The sequence below is a fragment of the Parasteatoda tepidariorum genome, chromosome 10 (genome assembly GCF_043381705.1).
Source record: "Parasteatoda tepidariorum isolate YZ-2023 chromosome 10, CAS_Ptep_4.0, whole genome shotgun sequence".
NCBI classification, from domain to species: domain Eukaryota; kingdom Metazoa; phylum Arthropoda; class Arachnida; order Araneae; family Theridiidae; genus Parasteatoda; species Parasteatoda tepidariorum.
Window position 1 is genome coordinate 29,198,219 of NC_092213.1, and position 22,167 is coordinate 29,220,385.

Here is a 22,167-nt window from a genome sequence, read left to right on the forward strand (position 1 = left end):
CCCACTTCTCTAAAGCATGATATTTACATAAAAATTTTTTAAATCATATCTTTTAAAATAAAATGTAAGCGCAGAGGTTGGCATTCGAATATGTAAACCATGTAGCTTAAAGATAATATCGTAATGCCTATTTTAATGTAGTCTATGCTCTGTTTCAATACAAATTAAATGCATTTGTATTACTTATGTATGTCACACTATAACGAATCTCGGGTTAAGAATATTTTATCAGTTGTTTGCTCATTTTTGTCATTGACACTCAAGTATTAGAAGTTTTTACAAGGAATAGTATTCAAGTAATAGATCTTTCTCGACGCTTTCATGGACATTACTGTTAAAGTTACAAACAAAAGCGTGCAGGGAGATAATATTAGGAACTTTTATAATGAATAGTATTCAAGTTACGAGTCTTGTAACGACGCTTTCATAGGCATACTGTTAACGTCACAAATAGTGGCACAGAGAGAGGTAGTATTAGAAACTTTTATAAGGAGTCGTATTCAAGTAACAGATCTCGAACTAACGTTTTCATAGACATAACTGTTATTGTCATAGACATGCGTAACTGCAAACAGTAACTTGCAAAGAGGAGTAATACTTGGAGCAAAATACTCGAACACCTCTAAAAAGAGAAGAGCAAAAATAAAATGTTTGGGGGAGGTGAAGAAAACCTTATTAAAATAAAAAAGAATCACCTTATTAACTTTGAAAACAAGTAAATAACATAGAACACCGAAGAAATTTTTCCCAATTTCTGAGAAACTTAAAATATTTTACTGAACTCCAATTTTCTTCTGTCAGCCTTATATGAAAGAGATTGTGCCATAAAGCAAAAAAAAAAAAAAAAAAAAAAAAAAAAAAAAAAAACACACCCTGAAGGAAGCACAAATGAAAGTACATAAATGAACATATTATAGTCAGTGTTCTATAAATCTTCCTGTGTGTCTAAATGCCAAATGAAGATGGAGAACAAACAATGGTTTAACCAACAGGGACAGAGGAACAAGTCTAAACAAGCAAATAAAAAAAGGGGAAATGCGAAACAAGCAGGAGGTGACCCCCCTTGTTCAAACTTGTTTCTCGGTCCCTATTGGTTAAATCACTTTTACACGTGTTAGTCTCTTTACTTCTCTACCTTTATTTGACGCTTAGACACTTAGGAGGGTTCCTGTTTATAGAACTAAAATCATTGTTTGTCCATTTATGTACTTTCATTTGTGCTTCATTAACATTGTTTTTTTCTTTAGTCTACATAGAACAAAGTATACCCTATCCTATGTTGGAGATTGCCATGTTTAAGATTGGGTGATAGAGTTGGAGATAGCCATGTAAAATTTTCCAGATTTGCCATTTTAAGTTGCCTGAATCACGAATCATCAACAAGATAAAAAATTTTAGTGTCTCTTAAAACCAAAAAGACTGGCAGCAACTTTACACCAAAAGTAGTGTGATGAAGAAACACGGATGATTCCTTGGTGTTTGGCGGATCTAAACGACAAGAATGGTGCAAAGTAGTTGCTCTCCTTTTTAGGGTTCAGTATCTTAATTATATATAATTAATAATAAGATACGATAAACAAAAGAAACATGCATACATTTTGTAACTGCGAGCTTTTGTTTGATAACAGTGTGCAAAACAACAACAAACTCAAGCCGTTTCGTATTCAAGTGTAAACAACCTACTGCTGATATCCAAGCTAAGCCTAAATTGTTGCTTTTGGAAGTGAAAATAATTCAAGAATGGTGAGAATTCTATCTAAGCATTCTCCATTATTTGTGTTTAGATTTAACTACTCCCTTTAAAGTGCATATGAACACTCGATTCGATGCTAACTTGAAGTGCTCATTCACGCAGTTTTATGGGTTGCTCAACGCTAAATTTGTGAAGCTATTACATCTCAAATTTTACAGTGTAAGTCTTCTATATTCTAAATTACATTTAGTATTCTCAATAATACCTGTATTCTCGAATTCTAAACTCTCACAATTATTAATTTAGCTTACCATACTTTGAACACGTTTCTACCAAATAAGATTAAACTTAAAAATTTCGAAAAAGTAAATTGGTATATTTATATCACAAAGAATAACACTTATACCAACCATCGTAAATAGTCAGAAACAGTAATGAACATGTTATCTCTTCTCAAATATATTTACGATATAGTTTTTCTTTATTTTCATCATTTCCTTTTCATAGACGTAAACTTCTGACACTTTATCTTTCACGCTACAAAATCAATATTAAATTTATTTTTGAAATTTATTAATTTTGCTTTATCACGTCAGTAATGTTATCAGTTCATTTGACATATAAAAATCAGTTTCTGAGACGTTTTGCTTCCCGCTGATAAGAAAATTGTAGCTTTTGATCATCTTCCGTGTTTAGGAGTTGAGCAGTGACAAGTAGCAATGGGAAATGGTTGTTATTACTATTAATGGTTGTTATTTCAATTAAAGAATACGCGGGAAATATCCGCCCATAACTCCAACGTAATTGAAAAGCTTGATGAAACAAGGCCTTAAGTTAGAATTTCGGGAGAGAAAAAAAATAGAGATTTTACGAGGAAGGATTTTATTTAATCTCATTTTACTATGCATGTGAAATTCATTTAAATGTTTCGAGAGTTTAAATTTCAGAGATCTTAAAGGATGAAGTCACCGAATCGAATCACAATGTTTGATAGTTTACGGAGTTGAAGATGTTTCCAAGTGTCTTTGGCAACAACACAGTAGATGCAAAACTTTGTGTATTGATAGCAAACTAGAAAGCTATAACGCTAACAGTTTAAATGGCAGTTTGGGATTTATAAATTTCGCTTGAGGATGAGAACTAAGGATAAAACAATCTTTATTTCCTATGGTCACATACAATCTTTAAAACTATTTTTTATAAAGCCAGCGTTGAACAACCAACCCGTAGTAGTCTTATAATTTTGAACCTAACTCAGAAGACAAAGGAACCCCTGGATCAAGAATTGGGACGAACTAGCCTTTGTGGGATACTTTTTGATGGAACTAACCCGCATTTTCATTAAATGGAGAGGAAAAACACGAAAACTTCCTAAGAAGGGTATTTTAACCTAATGATCCTTCTACCACTGAGTATATTTTACGTCAACACTGTGGTGCGAGTCTCGAGCAGAAGTATCAACCACCCACAGCTGGGATTCGAACATGGGTCACCTCATTAGGACAAGAACGCTTCTATCCCCTGAGCCACCGCAGCTCTAAAGCTAAAATCTATTGCAATTCACTTAAATGTTATTTTGAACCTTCATCCTTCACGACTTCAGTTTTTAAACATAAATTTAATTATGAAGTGTAATGTCCGATGCATTATCTTTTTTCAAATAGAAACATGATTATTATTTTCGTATCAACACATTAAAGGGAGTTAGAGCTTCGAATGTCAGCTCAAAATACAATAGCGACAAAAGGTTAAGGTAACAACATGTTCTCCGTGTCTAAACTGAAGTTGAATGACCACAGAAACGTTAAATTTGCACTAAGTAATTCCTTATGCGGCATAAAAATTTACATGTATTGAAATACAAACATGATTTACATTGGAAAAAAAAAACATTTGGCTACTCAAAGAAAACAATTATCACAGTTTTACGTCGAAAATGGTCATGGGAATATTACAAAAAATGGATTAAGAGAATTTTTCCAGGTTTTTAGATAGCTACACTCGTAGAGGAGGCGACTTTATAGAATTTAAATTTGATGGCCTGAGAAGGTATCAGTTTGGAGAGCCACCTTACTCCCACTCCATACCTTAAAAAAAGAAGAACTGATACTTGTATGAGTATAGAAATGTGTTTTGGAGACTGATGTTTGCTTCTAATTGCATTTTAATGGATTGCATCATGTGTCACATTTACCTCATCATATGTTCTTGAAATATGGAGATATTCACCGGAAGGAGTGGTCAGTTAGATCTCCAGGCCTGAATCCGGCAGAAAATATTTGAGACTATCTCCTCAGATATGTTGCTGCTTTTAGCTTACTTACCTCGTCTCTTATATAAGGTGGAACAGGAGTTACTTAGTGTTTGATCTTCGCACCCAATTTTGGATTGCTAACAACTTTATATGCTGTCAATGTATTACAGTTAAGTTGGACACATTACTTATTAGAATCCACTTTTATAATGCTTCAACCAAAAACTGCCACGTGAAACTCTGATATACTGTTTCCACTGAAATGAATGCTTTTATTTTCTTTAATTTTCGTTATTTCCTTTAATTTACTTATTTTCTTTTCTTTATTTATTTATTTTGCAAATAATTTTGAGTGTGAATCTATTCAAATTTCTGTGTTGCATTCAGCAAAGAGCATAATGCAGATTTCCACCAAATTTTTTGTTTCTAAGTTCATTCATATACACAAAAAACAATATTATCCTAAATTTTGAAGGTCATTGTGTATACATATATATATTTTAAATTTGAAACCCTTTTTTTAGGATATCTGAATTTTCTTGACATTCTCCCAAATAGCTGTTGCTCATCATAAGGTAATTTCTCGTAATCTTTCAAATTCTACCATTAAAAAAAGTATGAAGGCTACTTTTCTCTGACTGACTTTTATTATCTCAAACTATAATGGAATTTAGTGACTACAAAAATATTCTTTTCCTATTTATTTAATTTCAAAATTGATTGAATAACTTTCTGTAATAAAGATTTTATAGTTAGAATTCAAAATTGACTAGAGAACATAAAAAATCTAAGATTAATTTAATTTACGAGGAAAATTTATAAAAAAAAATATCTGTTCAAAAGCAAATATATAGCAAAATTATTTATGGATTCATGTATCCTTCAGATATAGTGGATGGAATAATTTTATTTTATCCTGTTATCAAAACCATCTATAACTTTCCTAAATATAAACAAAGCGAACGAGAAGAGAAAGTAATAGAAATTGGCCTCAAGTTATAAAAACCAACTTACAACTTTTTCATGGTAATTTAAATAGATAAACAGTAGGTGTAAAACTACTTTGTTATTCGATACTTAAACTTATCATAAATCAAAATAGGCCATAGACGTACATTGACCAACTTCCAAATGTAATAATCTAAAGATGAAAAGTGGATGATGACAGTGAAAAATTGACGAGATACATTGTTCTTATATTATGTGATAAAAATCGTTTGGTATTTATGCGATGCGTTGAGTGGAACGAACCTGAAAGTTATGAAAACTCGTCTTATTGTTCTCCTAAATCGTGGGAAATCTTTTCGGTTTTAAGTTCAATTTAACTTTTTAATTTAGAAGAAAAGCTTAAAGAATAAATAAAAAAATATTTTATTTTCAAACACTCGCTATACCAGTCTGGAATGGTTACAATCCTTTAATTGACCAACACACCGTGACCACTTCTGACTACCATATGGAAAACTTTCGCTTCAGTAAAGAACAAATGAAAGAAAGGCGGAAAAAGCAAAACCAGAAATAAAAATTCCGGTTCTTGTCACCTTGCTTTCTGATAGAACATAAAGACCTAGATTTCAGAATGGAAGAAAATAAACAAAATAGTTGAATACTAGCAATGGTTTTTTATCGTTTGCCTCGTAGTGAGTAAGATCAAGATTTCCCCTCGAGCAGACGATTTTCTTAGCTTGAAGTGAAGAGAGCAGTGAGAGTTGTGAGATCTGAGAAGTGTTCTTTTCTCCGATCACCATCTGGAAGATCGGGTTAAAGGGGATGAAGATGCTGAAGCTATTATGGTCAGCAATTTTGCTGTGTGCAATTTTTGGGAATGGTAAGTTCTTAATGCTTTTTTCTTAGAGTCAGTTTAGTTTGTATGATGGACTATTCTTTAAGGTGCTTGAAGAACGATAAAAGATTTTGAATTACTCCTATTTAAAACTCAACCAACTATAATTATAGATTTTTGACAAAAAGAACTCTTTAACATATAGTATTTTCGTAAACTTTATCAATATTTAAACATCTAACTTTTCTAAAGAATGCATATTTCTTTTTTTTTTATACGTAAACTTTTGAATTGTCGTTCAGTTTGGTTAAAATTATTTTAAAATTTTTTATTTTCATATTTTATTTAACAAATAGCTTGGCAGCAATAGAACAATATAATTAAGAATAATATTATGTGATATCACTTTAGAATTAAGAACTTTTTCAAAGAGATAGATTTTAAAATTTCATATTATTTAAGTGTAAATTGTTTCAATGTTTTATATTCATCCTATGTATAAATAATATATTGTATCTCATAGTAAAAGTTGTTTAAAATTATATACTATGAATTTTAAATTAGATATTATGAATTTTAAATTACATGTTATGTATTACTTATTTATTAGTTAGACTTCATTTTCAAAAATTGAAGCATCTAAAACTACTTTTGTAGTCTTTCCCCACTTTTATGTAAAAAAAAATTCCCAATCTAGTTTTTATTATTCTATTATGGCTTGAAGCATTATCATGAAGGAAATTTTTTTCATCAATTATTATGTAAATTTTTCATTTAAATTAATTCATTAAGAACCCTTAAATAATTTTTTCCAGTTTCATTTTTTAATTAATTATTTTTTCCATTGCATTTCATAACTGTAAATGCAGTTAGAATTGCAGTTGAATTTTTTTTTAATTAAGAAGTAAAATAGTGAAAATTAAATTTAGTATAAATAATTTTAAATGCATGCTTTCATACTTCTTTGATTTACTGGACTTATCAATAAAGATTAGTCATTGAGAAGGAAAAAATAGAAAACAAATGCATTTAGGTAAGAAATAACACGGTGGTTTGATTAGAATATTTTTGTCTATTAAATTTTTTTTCTAAAATTGAAATTATAAATTGCTTATAAATTTCGTGAGGAAAATTGAAACATCTGAAGTTTTTCAGTCCTTCGTTCTCTTTTGTATAAATTTTTTTTTCCAATCTGGTCATTATTATTATTTTATTATGGCTTAAAGCATTATTATAACGAAATTTTTTCAATTATTATGTTAATTTTTAATTAAGAACCCTTAAATAATTGTTTCCAGAATGTCTAATGTTTAAGTTTTTATTAATTATTTTTCCTTTGCATTCTAAATTGTAAATTAAGTTTCAATTAAAGTTTTAAAAAGTATTTTTTTTAAGAGGCAATAAAGGGAAAATTAAATGAAAATCAGTAAAAATATTATAAAATGCTTTCATGCATTTTTGATTAATTGGACAGATCATTAAAGATTAGCTATTAAAAATTATATTTCATGAAAAAAGCGTCAAATGCGAAAAGATATGATGGTCTAAAAGTATATTTTTAAATAAATAAATAAATAAAACATCACTTTATCCGTCTGATATACTTCAGTTATGATCCTTTACAATTTTTCCAACCTCTTCGTAACATCGTAATAAAAAAATTCTTTTAAAACCTTTAAATTACAAGATTTGTTTTTTAATTTAAATTTATGATTTTTTATAATGTTTAAAATTTCATTAGCAATGCATTTATAGTAGTAGAAGTAGTTGAGGAGTTTCTTTCGTCATGAAATATGTCATTTTTTTCTATTGTCATCATGTTCTTAAAAGAGAACATGTTCTGAAATTTTTTTTTGTAGAGAAGTTACATATTTGATTTAAAACTATAACACCTTGTTAAATTTAAACAGCATTAAACTATTAAATCGGTATACATAAATAAAAGTGCCCCATGATTTCCTTTATCTTACATCGGTCCACTATGACCTTTATAAAAAAGGACCATTCAATCTCATGTGCTCTAAAATATTTTATACTTTTATTATTATTCAAATTTATCATTTATTCACAAATAAGATTGGCAGAGCCGCTGTGGCTCAAGCGATAGAGCTTTCGCCTTCTAATGAGGTGAACCGGGTTCGAATCTTAGCAATGGCTGGTCGATACGAATTCCGCACCTACCACAGTGCTAACGTAAAAATATCCTCAGTGGTAGACGGATCATGAGTTGGAGTCCCCTTGCCATCAGGCTACCCTTGGGAGCGTTTCGTGATTTTTCTCCCCATGTAACGCAAATGCGGGTAAGTTCAATCAAAAAGTCCTCCACGAAGGTAAATTGTACCCAACAATTGATTCAAGAGTTCCCTTGTCTTCTGAATTGGGTTCAAAATTACAAGGCTACGGAGTTAAACCTCAGTCGTAAACCCAAAATTGGGTCGGCTGTTCAACGACGGTTATAAATTAAAATAAAATAAGCAGAGCCGTGGTGTTTCAGGGAATAAAGTGTTCGCCTCTCAATGAGGTTACCCAGGTTCGAATTCTAGCGAAAGCTGGTTGATACGAATTCCATATCCGGCTTTCACCAAGCACAGTGCTTTTTTAAATATAACCTCAGTGATAGATGACTCATAGGTTGGAGTCTCTTCACCATCGGACAATCCGTAGGAGGTTTTCGTGACCTTTTCTTTCCATTTAACGCAAATGCAGGTGAGTTCCATCAAAAAAATTCCTTCACGAGGGTGAGATTGTCCCAAAGCTTGATGACACCAGTTCCCTTGTCTCCTAGATTTTGTTCAAAATTTTAGGGTTATGGAGTTAAATATTGATAGTCGTAAACTCTGAATCATGTCGGCTGTTCAACGCCAATTTTAAAATAAAATATTTCAAATCAAAATTCCTGGATAGTTAGATGCAGTGCTTCAACAGTAAACGACGGACGTATGAAGCATTTCTGATTAACAGGATCAAATTTTTATTTGTGATTTATGTTCCTAAATATGATCAATTTCAATTTATGATTAATTCCAATTATATTTCTTAATATTACTATATTTCGAAATTCTTGATTGTTTCTCGGTGTAAAGGGTCGTATTGTTAGTTTGTTGCTATAACAAATTTTCCAGCTGTAAAAAAAGTTATTATTTTTTATCATCATCATCATCATAGTTGGCCAGACAGCCCAATGTGAGCCAATGCCTTTCTCTGAAGATTTCTCCATGACGACTTCCGATTTATCTTTGATCTCCAATTCTTTTCATTAATTGCAAGAAAATCAGACTCCACTGAGTCAGCCCATCTCAACCGCTGCCTTCCCCGATTTCTTGTTCCAGTGGGTCTTCTAAAAAGCAGTATCTTTTCTATTGTATTGTCATCACTCATTCGAATCACGTGGGTCATCCAATTCATTCTATTTATTTTTATGTATTTAATAATGTCAGATTGTTTATAAATCTAGTACAGTTCAAAGATAAATCTCCTTCTCCAGTTATTATTTTCCTTAATTTTATTCCATTTTATTTTTTATCACCATTCCCTAATATACTCCGTTAATTCATTTACCTTTCAAAATAGTTTTTTTTTCATTAATATCTTCTGGACGGGCGTTACATAAAAGCATTTCTGCAAAACCTGAATTAGGATGTAAAAAAATAAAAAGCGGTAGCTTAAATGAGAGCATGGTCAAATTGACATAATTATTTTGCTTTAGCTTCAATCAATGTTAGTCTAATCACATATGTAATTTCAGTTCAAAATGTAGCTATATAATTTTAATTTTAGAACTAAGTGGTGAATTAAATAAATCAAACTATTATAACCCCACCCAGAGGAAACTGCTTAAGAATTAGTTAGGTTACCAGTTTTATCTTTTTATCGTGATTGATAATGTTTCCTCTTGTCAGGTATTTTTGACAGTCTGTGTGAAAGGGTTGAACAATGCTCTTTTTTTTTTTTTATCTTACGGGCTATTTTATAATTCAAAAAAATTTTCTATCAATTTTACTCACGCAATTTTTCTGGCAATAAATAAATAAATATAAAATATTAGAAGAAGAGAAACTTCAAGGACCCAGTCCTGTCAAACTTTACCTAAATTTAAATAAATATTGAGAATATTGTAATTATACATATTACACTGAAATATGCTTATAGAATATTATATTACTGGCATTTAAAATATTGCGACAGATTAAAACACATCCATTTGCAGTTAAAAATTATGAATATATGGCGAATTGAGAATTCAAAATTATGCATACATTGTGTCTTGAGATAGGTCCCAAGGTGAAATATATTTAACAGTTCCACGATATAATCCCCACATGGTTTAAAGGAAATCAAAATTCTGATCAATCTAATTTAAATATCATTATTTTCTCATAAAAATAGATAAAAATCATTATGATCTAATAAAATTCAGTTTAATAGTATTGTATATTCATATTTGGAAAATGAAAATAAGATGAAAAAATTTTTTCATTTCAAATAAAGATTTTTTCTTAAAAAAAGACATTAGTATTCATAGCTTCGGATGCTAAGTTTGGCGGTAATATCATCTATTGGTTAACATATAACTGGAAATTATAATAATGTTAATGTTGCTAAAATGTCCTAAGTAAGCCTGAAAATAACCACTCGCCATATGGCGACTTAACAAAATAAAAGTGGCGACTTTAATTAAATAAACAGCCGGTCACGTTTTCTTACCAATTTTAGGGAGAGATTTTTGCAAATTTATATATTTCAAAGTTGTAATGTATACATTACATACATTACAGCTGATCAATATGAATATCGCTGAATATTTTCAGCTGATAAAAAAATTATCGATAAATCTCAACCACTGTAAAACTATTTTTTCTGTTATGAGCATTTATACAGAAAAATCCATCCAAACAAATATTAAAATCTATATAAAACCATTTTATGAGCATAAATTTGAAAGAAAATAAAATATGCATTTTTCATCATCATCATTGGTACGACAGCTCGGGCTAGGCCTTGGCCTTCTTGAAAACATTTTTTCATGTCGTTCTCCTTGTTAGCAGCTCTTGCTAGTTCAATACTCTTTATGTTTTAAAATGCGCGTTAATGGAGTTTAGCCATTAGAGTTTTGGACGTCCTCTAGCTCTATTAATGGGCAGCGTTGAATAAATACATTGTTAGATGTTATAGTTTTTATTTTCCTATTATGGGTACAGATCTCTTTTATAAATATCTTCTTAGATTGGCTTACATGTTTGATAAAAAGTAATTTTTGATTATTTTATTATGGTTTTTTATATATCAATTTATAAATGGAGTACATCTTTAGAGTGATATAAATTTTTAAAAATAATTTCTAAATACTCTATAACCTGTAGTTGCCTACAAAAATAATTAACATAAATTTATTTCCAGCTTAATTATTTAACCCTCCAGCTTTGAGCATTTTAAACGTGTTACTGAAATAAAAGTAAGCACCAAAATTATAAGTCCGTTTACACTTTGAAAATATCCAGATCAAGCCATTTTACCGTAAAATACTTTTTACTGTAAAAATTTTATACCCTACTTTTTACAGTAATGCTTATTTAATTATAGTGATTCATTAAATATTACTGTAAGAATTGCAGTACTTCAAATTTTTTGTTTCGTACAATTTTACGGTAAAAATGAATTTAACAGTAAAAAGTACTGGCAACTTGAGAGCCGGTATTTTTTACTGTAATTTGATCTGGAAATTTTTTATAGTGTAATAAATTACAAACACAAAATATGGAAGTTTTCAGACGTCCAAAAACCACCATATTTTATGTTCGTAAGTTATTAATGGATAAAAATTTTAAAATTCAGAGAGGTGACTTGTTATCATAGTCGTCTTAAAAAAACCAACATAGTTTAAAATGCTCAAGTACAAAAATTTAAGGGTATCAGGCATTTATTGGAAGGGGAAAATAACTTTTGTACCTCTTGACGAATTTTGAACTTCTTTTAAAGTTAGGTTAAAATGAGAAAATATTCGTTCCTAACTATAATCCATTTGAGCTTATGTTAACACAATTTACATCCATAAATGTCAAAAATAGTAACCGAAATCATGACAACAAGCTATAAGCAGAAACTCCGCATTTCTAAGCAGAAATGAAACACGATTCTGAACAATAAATAGATCACAAGTTATGCACTTCTACTCTTAATTTCAAAACTAAAAGAATAAAGTAACTTGATCGCCGTTAAACGTGACAGATTTTGTTCACGAATGGATTGGTGAAACAAAGAAAATACACTCCATTCTGGATTATTCGAAAATGATAGCGCATAATCCTTAGACTGAGTCACAAATAGATCACTTATATTGAAATATAAGCAGTAAGACAACTAAGTAAAATCTCTACTGAAAAGTTCCGCTGAATAAATAAAGCAAATAAGTTTATAAATGGAAGTAGCTTAGTTTTTTAAGAATCCTTTTTTTAAAGCCATTTTTCACATCATTGTACGAACTGTTTTCAGTTTAGTTTATTTCTAACTATTTTCAGAAGCTTTGTGTATGAGCGAAAGCATCAAAGAACTTAAAATATATTTAAGCTCAGCCAGTTTTAGTTTTAAAAAAAATTATAATAATAAAAAAAAATAACGAAATTAGTTTGTTAACACGTAATTTGATTTCCTATTTTATGTTTATCCAAAATTCAGATAAGAAAGAGATTCAGAATTTCTGTTTTATGTAAGTTTTTTTTATTACGAAAACAAAAAATTGATCGTAAATGAATTAGTTCATTCCGCAATTCTTATAAATTGTAATCAATAGAAATCAAAATTGTATTTATTAGTGTTTCGCAAAATTGTATTAATTAGTGTTTCAAAAAATGTTATTAATTAATGTTTTAGAAAATTGAATTAAAGAGATTCAGAATTTCTGCTTATTTAAGTTTTTTTTATTACGAAAACAAAAAAATTATCTTAAATGGATTAGTTCATTCCGCAATTCTTATAAATTGTAATCAATAGAAATCAAAATTGTATTTATTAGTGTTTCGCAAAATTGTATTAATTAGTGTTTCTTAAAATTGTGTTAATGTTTTGCAAAATTGTATTAATTAATGATTTGCAAAAATTGCATTAATTAATGTTTTGCAAAATTGTATGAAATAATGTTTTGCAAAAATGTATTCATTAATGTTTTGAAAAATTGCAGTAATTAGTGCTTTACAAAATTGTATTTATAAGTTTTTACCTAAACCCTTTCAAATTTAGCCTTTTCGTCTCGTATATAAATTTTATCGTGATTGTTGGCTTCAAGTTTATTGTTTACAATTGTATATAATAAACACTATTTTGTCACAATCATTCGCCATTATCTACTAAATATACTTTAAAATTATCTTAAGGATGTATAATGCATTTTAATTATAAAATTTAAACAGGAAGACGAAAGCCTTATTGAGAGACTTTTTATTTCACAGGGAATAATTAACTATAAATAGAAATAATATTTGATAGTTAAATATATCAGAGACAATAAACTTTCTAATATAAATAAAGATATAATAACTAATTGAGTATATCCCAGACAATAATAAACTATCCATTGTAAATAAAGATATAAAAACTTGAGACGTTTTTTTGAAAAAAATATCTTTTTTAAAGGATTATTGTTCTGCCTTATCAAAACAATAGGAATGCAACAAGCGAGTAATCACTGCGAAAATCCTAATTTTCCCTTTATCGTTTTTGTTTGTATGAGTACACAAAAAAGAACTCATTCAGTTAACTCCAATAACTTGGATTGAATTTAATGAGATATTGTTGTAACAATGAGATCAAACCTTTATGGTTAACAAGGAAGTAAAGTTTATAGTGAAATATAAACTAAGTTGTTCGTTTACACTTGCTAGTCACGAGAGTTGCTGATACGTATTTTACAATTTAAACGCTTTCAACCGTGTATAGGAAGTGGATTTTAAGAACGATTTGGGAGGAGTGGAAAAAATGGACCGAAACTTTTAATATTAATGCCACTGATAAATAAATATTTATAGAGTAATTTCAAAGACCGAATGAAAAAAATTGAACTATCGTATGTTTTTTCGTGAGAATGTACTTTTTACATTAGCATTTTTCTATATGCGTATTCATTCGGTTGAAACAATTTTAATTTAGGAATATTTAGAGAAGAATTGAAGTTTAAAATGATATTTAAAAATTTTTTTTCTGTAGTTTTACCTTATAAATATTTGTTTAAAATACATCTTCAAAATTTATTTGATCTGTTAAAACTTAACACATTTTTTTCAGAGATTTAATGCGATATAATTGAATTTATCACAAGTAATTAAATAGCATTATATACGAGACTGCCAATCTGTGAAATACTACTACTAAAAACATTCTAGGCGAAGTAAAAGAATACTCTTATTGTTAATACTTTGCCTCAAGGGAATTTGTCATTCTATTGAGTTATTATTAGACAAACTTAACTATATAACTCTCATGTTTCATACTTGGTATCTATTCGAAAATGCCAGTACTATAGAATACCGGTACAGTAACATGCATTGCCAAAATGACAGAAAATTTTCTGATTTTTTTTTCTGGTCAACTTATGAGGTTTTTAGAATAGAATTTCATAATACTCCTAGACAAAATTGACTTATTTCAGTGGTCAACATACAAGATAGACAGGTGGTCAAGTTACAAAGGTTTTGTTTCTTTATATTATATAGGAAAAATTCCGTTCTTGATAATTGAGGTCAACTTATGCAGGTGCCCAACTTACAAGGGTGGTCAACTTGGCAGATTTCACTGTACATAGTTCCGAGTGTAGTTGCTTAATCACATTGTAAATACTTCAATAGAAATTTGTAAAAGAGTTTAAGAAGCAAAAGTAACTTCCTCTTTACTCTTTCGTTAACCTATTTTATTTTCAGAATTTCAAAAAAAAGTGATAATATGTTATAAATTATGTAGTTTTTTACCAAGTTTGACATTAACTTTTGCTCTGTATAGCTTTAATAACCAGGATTAGACATACGCAAATATATGTCTAAGTAGGCATAGTGTGAACATGTTTACACTTCCCCATTCAACTTCCAATGGAAGAAATATGAATTAGTTACAAATTTAACACATTTGATGTCCTTTATTTTTTAAATTAGAAAATGATTTTGTTGAATGATAAACCTTTAAAAATAGAGAATGATTTTATAGTGATTTCTTTAAAAATAATGATTTCTACCTCAAATAAAAAATTTAACACGAAACCTTTATATTAATCCATTTTTTTATGGTTTTAATAAAATTTAAAAGAGATGTTTTATCACGTCTGTTAAAATATGAATTAAAGAAGAAAACAACGTTTTTAATAAATATTTATTTCTTTACCATACATTAAACGAAAATAAGACATAAGTGAATAGTCTGGTCTTCATATATGCGACATGTTTACGTTGCTCCAGTGTTGTCCATTCAGACCATTTCATCATCAAATTAAAACTATGGTTATTAAAATTTGTTGCTTTTGAATAAATCAATTTGAATAATGTTTTTCAAATGTATTGATTTATGTTCAAAATACCTTTATTGTGAAATGCTCTCTTACAAATTAGTATTTTAACTTAAATATGCCAATAATCCAATAGGGCTTAGATTGAAATTAATTTTAGCTTTAGATATACCTTTCTAAGTTGTAATAAACTACTACTTGATAAATTATCGAATTTGTCTACACTAGTCCCGTGTAGTAAGGCTAGTGTGGATAAAAATAACCTTCTTTTCAAAAAACAATTATTGTTGAAAAACTAATCAACTTTTTAATTCTAGATATAAACCAGAATGCAGATAAATGTCTAAATCATTGTTAAAAGAAAAACTTAAAAAAAAAAAAAAAACAATATTTACTATAGTTTTTTTAACAATTTTGTAAAAAAGTCTACACTAGCCCCCTCCCCCTTACATTTTTTTCGAAATTTAGCCAGTCCATGATACATGCCGAATATTTGAAATGAAGTTTAATTGACTTTCTTTTTTAAAAAATTTTCCATTACCATTTAAGCATTTTTAATTTAAATTTAATTAATTGTTTGCAAATTTTTTTAACTAAGAAGTTTTATAAACAATTGTAAATTTAATTTAAGTACATGTTGCAACGAATACTTATCATGTACTTTCAGAGCTTAACACTTGAGTCAATGAGTTCGAACCAACCTCCCCCAAAATTAATTTTGCAAGAGAGATAAGAAACTGAAAAAACTGCCTGATAGCTTTCTTTATCTATTGATAGTAAAATATTTCCGGTTTCAAAATATTCTAATCATGTGATATCATCACATAATTTTTTTATTTTAAATAATTAGAACTTGGAGATGACCGCGGTTTTCATACTAAACCTTAAAATGAATACTTATACACCTTTTAAGAGCGAGTACATTAATAATCCGTCATTTACAAATGAAATAAAGACTGTATTTAAGTCTTAGACTAAATATACTTTTAGATATTTGAATAGATTTAGAAATCTTCTTCTGGATTGTAACTATCTGTGCTTGACGAAATACAGATGATATTAAATTTTATAATCTAATTTTTTATTTTGCTATTCTTGCTTGCAATTCGCATCGGTACAACACTTAAGAATGTAGTCTCCCTTCTTTGTTATGAATTCCTTAATTCCGAACCCCCTTGAATTCTGGACCTTGATTTTTGCCACTTTTGTTTTGTGTGGCTTATAGTTACTTTTATCCCTCTTTCTTTTCTTGTATACACCTACTAAAGAGCTACCTTCTGTATCACTCATTGTGCGATAAAAAGCATCAGAAAAATAACAAGTCTAAACAAAATAATTAATTGTTGAGTTATGCTTACAATTTCATACGCAACTACTGCAGGCAATTAGAAGTTTATTGTGAGAGCAAGTAATCTTCAGGAAATGGCATGTTTTCAAACTAAATTGAGATTTCACGAAATATTCTATGCCTGATAGTAAGACATGAAGTCTACGTCAGCTTAAAAATTCAAGAATCTTAATTTTGCAATATGACTGGTTATCGGACTCATCGATTCAATTGTAACATCTATCATTTATTGTCTTAATATGGAACATATTAATTTAGAGTAGTTGAAAGTGTGATAGTTCCTTGTTATTAGTTAGTAAATTTAATTGTCCTAAACCAAATAATTTATCATGTTGCACAGGTGATTCGAAAGTAAGCCAGTTCCTTACATCATTTCAATTAAAATGTTTCACGCTATTAATTTTTCGTACTTAACGCTTCGCTAAAACATTTAAAAAACACTTAATAACATGCTTAAAACAGTTATGTCACAGAATAATTAATCAAAACGTTAAAACTGTAATCTGACAATTGTGTTCACGAACTGATGTTTTCGATGCAATTGCTGCGACAATTGCGTGATTCGTACTTTGAAGATGCAAAGATATCTTTGTACGCGATTTTCCCATTTGATGAGACATACTAAGAAAGAGCATTTCCTTAAATGACTATTAGTCACGATTTAAAAGCGTTTTATTTGTAACCGTTAATGTGAATGAACTATTTAATCTTGACGTAACCGTTATGACATATATTCAATGATCAATGTATAGAATCTTCATACAACAGCACTAAGCTCCAGTTAAAATTTAAGCATTCTAACCAGTCATTAAGTCGTGAAAAGAACGTTTTATGATAAACTCCGATTGGTGAAAATATAGCTATGCATTTTACTGGTTGTGCTCGTTGTGCTCAGTGAAACACTTGAAACTGATATTTTTATCCAGCAAAACAGATAGAATTTTAGTGATTTAAATAATTTAAATGTGATCGAAATGTTTATTGACGATAAATTTTTCTTGTAAGTGGTAAGAAAACCATTATAACTTATATTACAATTTAGCAAAGAGATCCAGTTCAATTTGAGAAGGCTATCTAGGCTTAAAATTGACGAAATTAAAATTAACGGTACTATCGCGCTAAATTTTGTTCATATATTCATCAGGAAACTAAGGAAGCTTGCATTGTCATCGGGTACAAAGCTCTAATAGAAATTTGACTAACACTATATAGTTTCCCACACGGAGAAAAGATTTTGATTAAATAACCGTTCTGTATGGTTATGATATTCCTGGCAAAACAAGGTTTAAAAAATGATTCTGGTAATATAACCAAAATATACGGCGTTTAAACCATTCACTTAGTAATTTTTCGATTCATATGGAAACGGCTTACTGAAAATTCTGTTTTTCAAAACTACACATTTAATTAAAAAAATACAAAACTGAAAGGCAAACTTAACTGAATAAATAGTTTAAACAGAATAAATGGTTAATATCATACTATAAGGTACAATGATAAAATTACCAAATTGTATTACAATATATTTTAATGTCAATTTTACCAAAATCATAACCAAAGTGCTTCGGTAAAAATTACCGATCTTATTTAGTATTACCATAGAGTCAAAAACAGTGTAAATTTCTAACAGTGTTTTGACCATACTTTTTTTCATGATGCAACATGGCCGTTTAATGCTATTTATCACTTTCTTAAAAATCATTGTAAGCAACAAAAAAATTATTTTTCTCCGAAATTTTTTAGTGTCCACAGAAAGATGAAAAATTGTACCCATTCGGCTTTGAAAAATTGCTCCAATTGGCATCCGAAATTGTACCCATTCGGCCTTTCTTTAAACATCGGGAATACAAGATTCCTTAGATACCCTATATGCATTTACTTTTATGCGAATAACTGTTTAAATTTAAACCTCGGAAAGCGCTAAAGCAGCATAAGCTCAAAATATATCTTTAAATATATTTGTAAAAAAGTGAAGAATTATACTTGAATTAAAATGGGATATTAAATTCAATTAGAACAACAGAAAATATTATCAGACCTAACATAAAATATTTATGTGTATGCGAGTTTCTTAGTCTTAAAATAATATTTGTTTCTTTATTTAATTGACATTCCAAGGTAGTAGATTGGATTCTTTACTATCCAAACACAGTTTTTACGTAGGCGTTACTTTCATAAAAAGTTTTCAATATGAACTTATCGGGAACTAGAATTTTTCAGTAAATTAATGACATAAAAAAAGTTACCAACAAAAATATTAAACAATTTCAAAAAGGAATTCTAAAAAAAAAAGAAAAAGAAAATTTCTTTGCAATGTTCAATGATGATCTAATGAACTATGATGATCTAAGAAAGGATGGAAGCCTTTGCTCTAGTTGTCGAAAAGCATTTGAAATTTTGATTGCGAGATTTCATTGTGCTAAATATTAAAGCGAGTTAATACTAAAAAATTAGCAATAAGAAAGAGAACATTTTCTTAAATGAGTTTTAGTCACGATTTAAAATTATTTCTTTTTTTTCTCTCCATTATTTGACGCAAACGTTGTGCCACATATTCAAGCGACAAGAGATTGATTTTATCTTCGATATTATTGTTTTGTTTTTGTAATTATTGTGAGAAGAAAAAATCTCACCCAAAATCATAGAAGTATGAAGAAAGTTACAGAAATCAAAGATTGCCTAAATTGTATCGAAAACTGAATTTTTATTTATTGTGTTCTTATTCATGAGTACAAATTATACATTCCTTTATATTTATGAATTGTTTCATATTTATCAAAGAATTAAAAATAAAATTAGTTGAATAAAGTTATATTTCCTTCCGTTTTTCTATCTTTCTTATAAATTTGTTTTAAGGTTAAAACATTTGAAAATTTAAAACATCTATCTCAAAATTAAAAAAAGCGATATAAAAATAAAAAAACGATTACGTCTTACTTTTATGTATAGATAATTCAATAGTTTGACCTAAATTGCAATTTTGTTATATATAATAATAAATGCTGAAATTCACTTAAAGTTACTGATAAAAAATCTTTTCATTTTCATTGAAAAAGTATTTAAAATTAGTAAAATTAGTAAATATTTAAAATTAGTGAAATTTTGAAATGCAATTAAAGCTATTAAAAAAAACATTAAAAATTTAAACTATGTGAGATTAAGCAAGTATTCTCAAAAATCTACTTAATGAGCTATTTTCTAATTGCCAATAATTTAGTTAAAAAGTAATTAAATGCAGGCTTTGTTTATAGAGCAATCGAACTCTGTTTATAAAAAAAATATGGAGTTCCACTCAGTTTCATGTTCATTCAAGCCACTTCAATCTTAAATGAAAACTAATTTACCTTCCGGTTTAATACTGCTATCAAACAGAAAACATCACAAATCAGACAACCCAGGAAAAAAATATAGAAATCATTCGGCTTTAAGGCTAAAATAGAAGAAAGTTGGAATTTCTTTATTAAATAAATGAAGCCTTCTTTACTTTTCATCTGAACAAAGCAGGAAACTACGGTTGAGTTGAACATGAAGAAAAAAAAATGCTAAATTTGGAATCCAACGGCCAGTGGTTACATTCTGCCATTTATAAAATTTAAAATTAAAAAAAATTGTCAACTATTTATCGAATCATTAATTTCACTAAGCTCATGATGCATGTTTTGAACTGTCCCTAAAAAGGGACATCTGAACGTTTGAACTATCCTCGAGGGTGTGAATAATTACTATGTACAAAAGGGGAGGGGGGAGAACACCCTGAATACTTTTTGATTTAATGATCGGATCTTCACGTTCTAGAACTCAATCTTTTCAAAGGGGTGACCTCAAATATGCTAAATAATTAGAGCAGACGATATTTAAAAAATTTTCAAATCAAGCACAAAAACATACATTCTCTGAATAAACATATCTTTCGTATATTTAAAAAAATTGGTGTACTTAAAATTCGATTTCTCAAGAATTATTTGACCGATTTTGTTGAAATTTCGTATTTTGCCACGCAAAATAACTTTCTTTAAAATGGTTAAAAAAATTGTACACGTTGCAATTTAAAATATTTTTTGAATATTATTAAATGAAATAATAAAAAATAATAAATATGTACTAAAAGTTATTTATTTTTTTATTATTATTTTTATTTATTTATTTATTTATTTTTTTATTATTATTTTTATTTATTTATTTAATTTTTTTTTGCAATGAACATAACTATCTTTGGATAAATGAATTTTATAATTTTGTCCAAAATTTTTTCAATTTGCTATAAAAGTTCACGAGAGCGAAATACGCAAAAAGTAAAATTATCATTAAGGGGTCCAAGGTTAGGACCGCTCTCTTAACCGTATTTCCCAGATCAGATTGTAGCTCCCCCCCCCTCCCATTTTTGGGAGGTCAGAAATCCAAATCCGTACGGGAAAAAAATTTATGTTATTCCCTGAGCCACCGCGGCTTGATTTCGTAATTTAAAATATCGTCTTCACTGTATGGCACGTTTGAGGTTACTCTTTCAAACCGTTAAGATTGAGTTCTGAAACGTGAAGATCCGATCATTAGATCAAAAGTTATTTAGGGTGGTCAGTTTATTTCGTACTGTCCGTGTATTTATACATATATTACAGCTTATACTGTACATATACCTTAAAAACCTGGGAGATGGTAACAAACAAACATGTTATCTTATTATTGATATTTTATAACTGAAAAGTAGTATCAGAAAAATACATATTATATATATTTTTTACAAAACATAAATGCTTCACTTACCTCATTAAAATGCTAGTCATTTTTTACTTCAGTTGTTTGCTACTGTTAATATAGAATACGATTTCATCCGCAAAAGACTGAATTTTAGCAAAATTTCCCAGCAAGTCAATACAGCTGTTTTTAATATATTACACAATTTCAAAGCACTTCCTCTTTAGTTTCTACATTTAGCGTGATTTCCAGATTTGGGTACAAACTTAGATTGACCGCTAGTACAGTTTTTGTTACTGATTTTTTGCTGATGGATAAGGTATGATAAATGAAATGACCTAAAATGTTTTTCGTTTTTTTTAAATATATTGACGCTGTGCGCCATTTTCGAAATAAGCATAGGCAGCGCTGGTTTTAGATAAAACTAACTAAGTAGAGTTAACTAACGTTTAGCTAAAGATAACTTTAGCTAAACACCCAGAAAAACAAAGAAGAAAAAAAGCTTTAGTCGTAAAACATTCTTTAATCCTTTAATGCAGATAAGACACCGGTGTGTTTTTTGCATATTTTTTTCTCAGACATTCTAATTACAAACAAAAATATATTTTGGTATTTTTTAAAAATAGTGTTTAATATTTACTAAAAATATCTGTTAGATTATAGGAATTATATTTGTACTAAATTATAAAATCCAAAAAAAAAATTAGTTTAAATTTTTTTCTCATCCATATTCAAAAATGTATCAATAATTGATTTTGAAAATTGAAAAAATATCATTGATGTTGTAACGAATCAAGCTATATTAAGAAACAGTTTTTTTTTCTTCTTTTAAATAAAAAACACATTTATTTAAAACAGCACATAAAGTAGCAATATTAAAGTACTCGTAACGGTGCCCGTAATATATATATATATA

At 28.6% G+C, this 22,167-nt stretch overlaps 2 protein-coding genes across 3 annotated transcripts in view; one reads left to right on the forward strand and one right to left on the reverse strand.

The window, feature by feature from the left end:
• LOC107437624 (acetyl-coenzyme A transporter 1) overlaps window positions 1-21,436 on the reverse strand; it is a 60,697-nt gene extending 39,261 nt beyond the window's left edge. For both annotated transcript variants that reach the window (XM_071187167.1, XM_071187166.1), the window contains exon 1: window positions 21,321-21,436. The gene's annotated coding sequence lies outside the window, so the exon portion shown is untranslated. The remainder of the gene's footprint in view (window positions 1-21,320) is intronic.
• The window catches only part of LOC107437625 (serine/arginine repetitive matrix protein 2), a 65,361-nt gene continuing 48,789 nt past the window's right edge, over window positions 5,596-22,167 (forward strand). Inside the window, exon 1 of the mRNA XM_016049705.4 lies at window positions 5,596-5,775. Within this exon, the coding sequence (XP_015905191.2) occupies window positions 5,718-5,775 (58 nt within the window). The 5' untranslated portion in view covers window positions 5,596-5,717. The remainder of the gene's footprint in view (window positions 5,776-22,167) is intronic.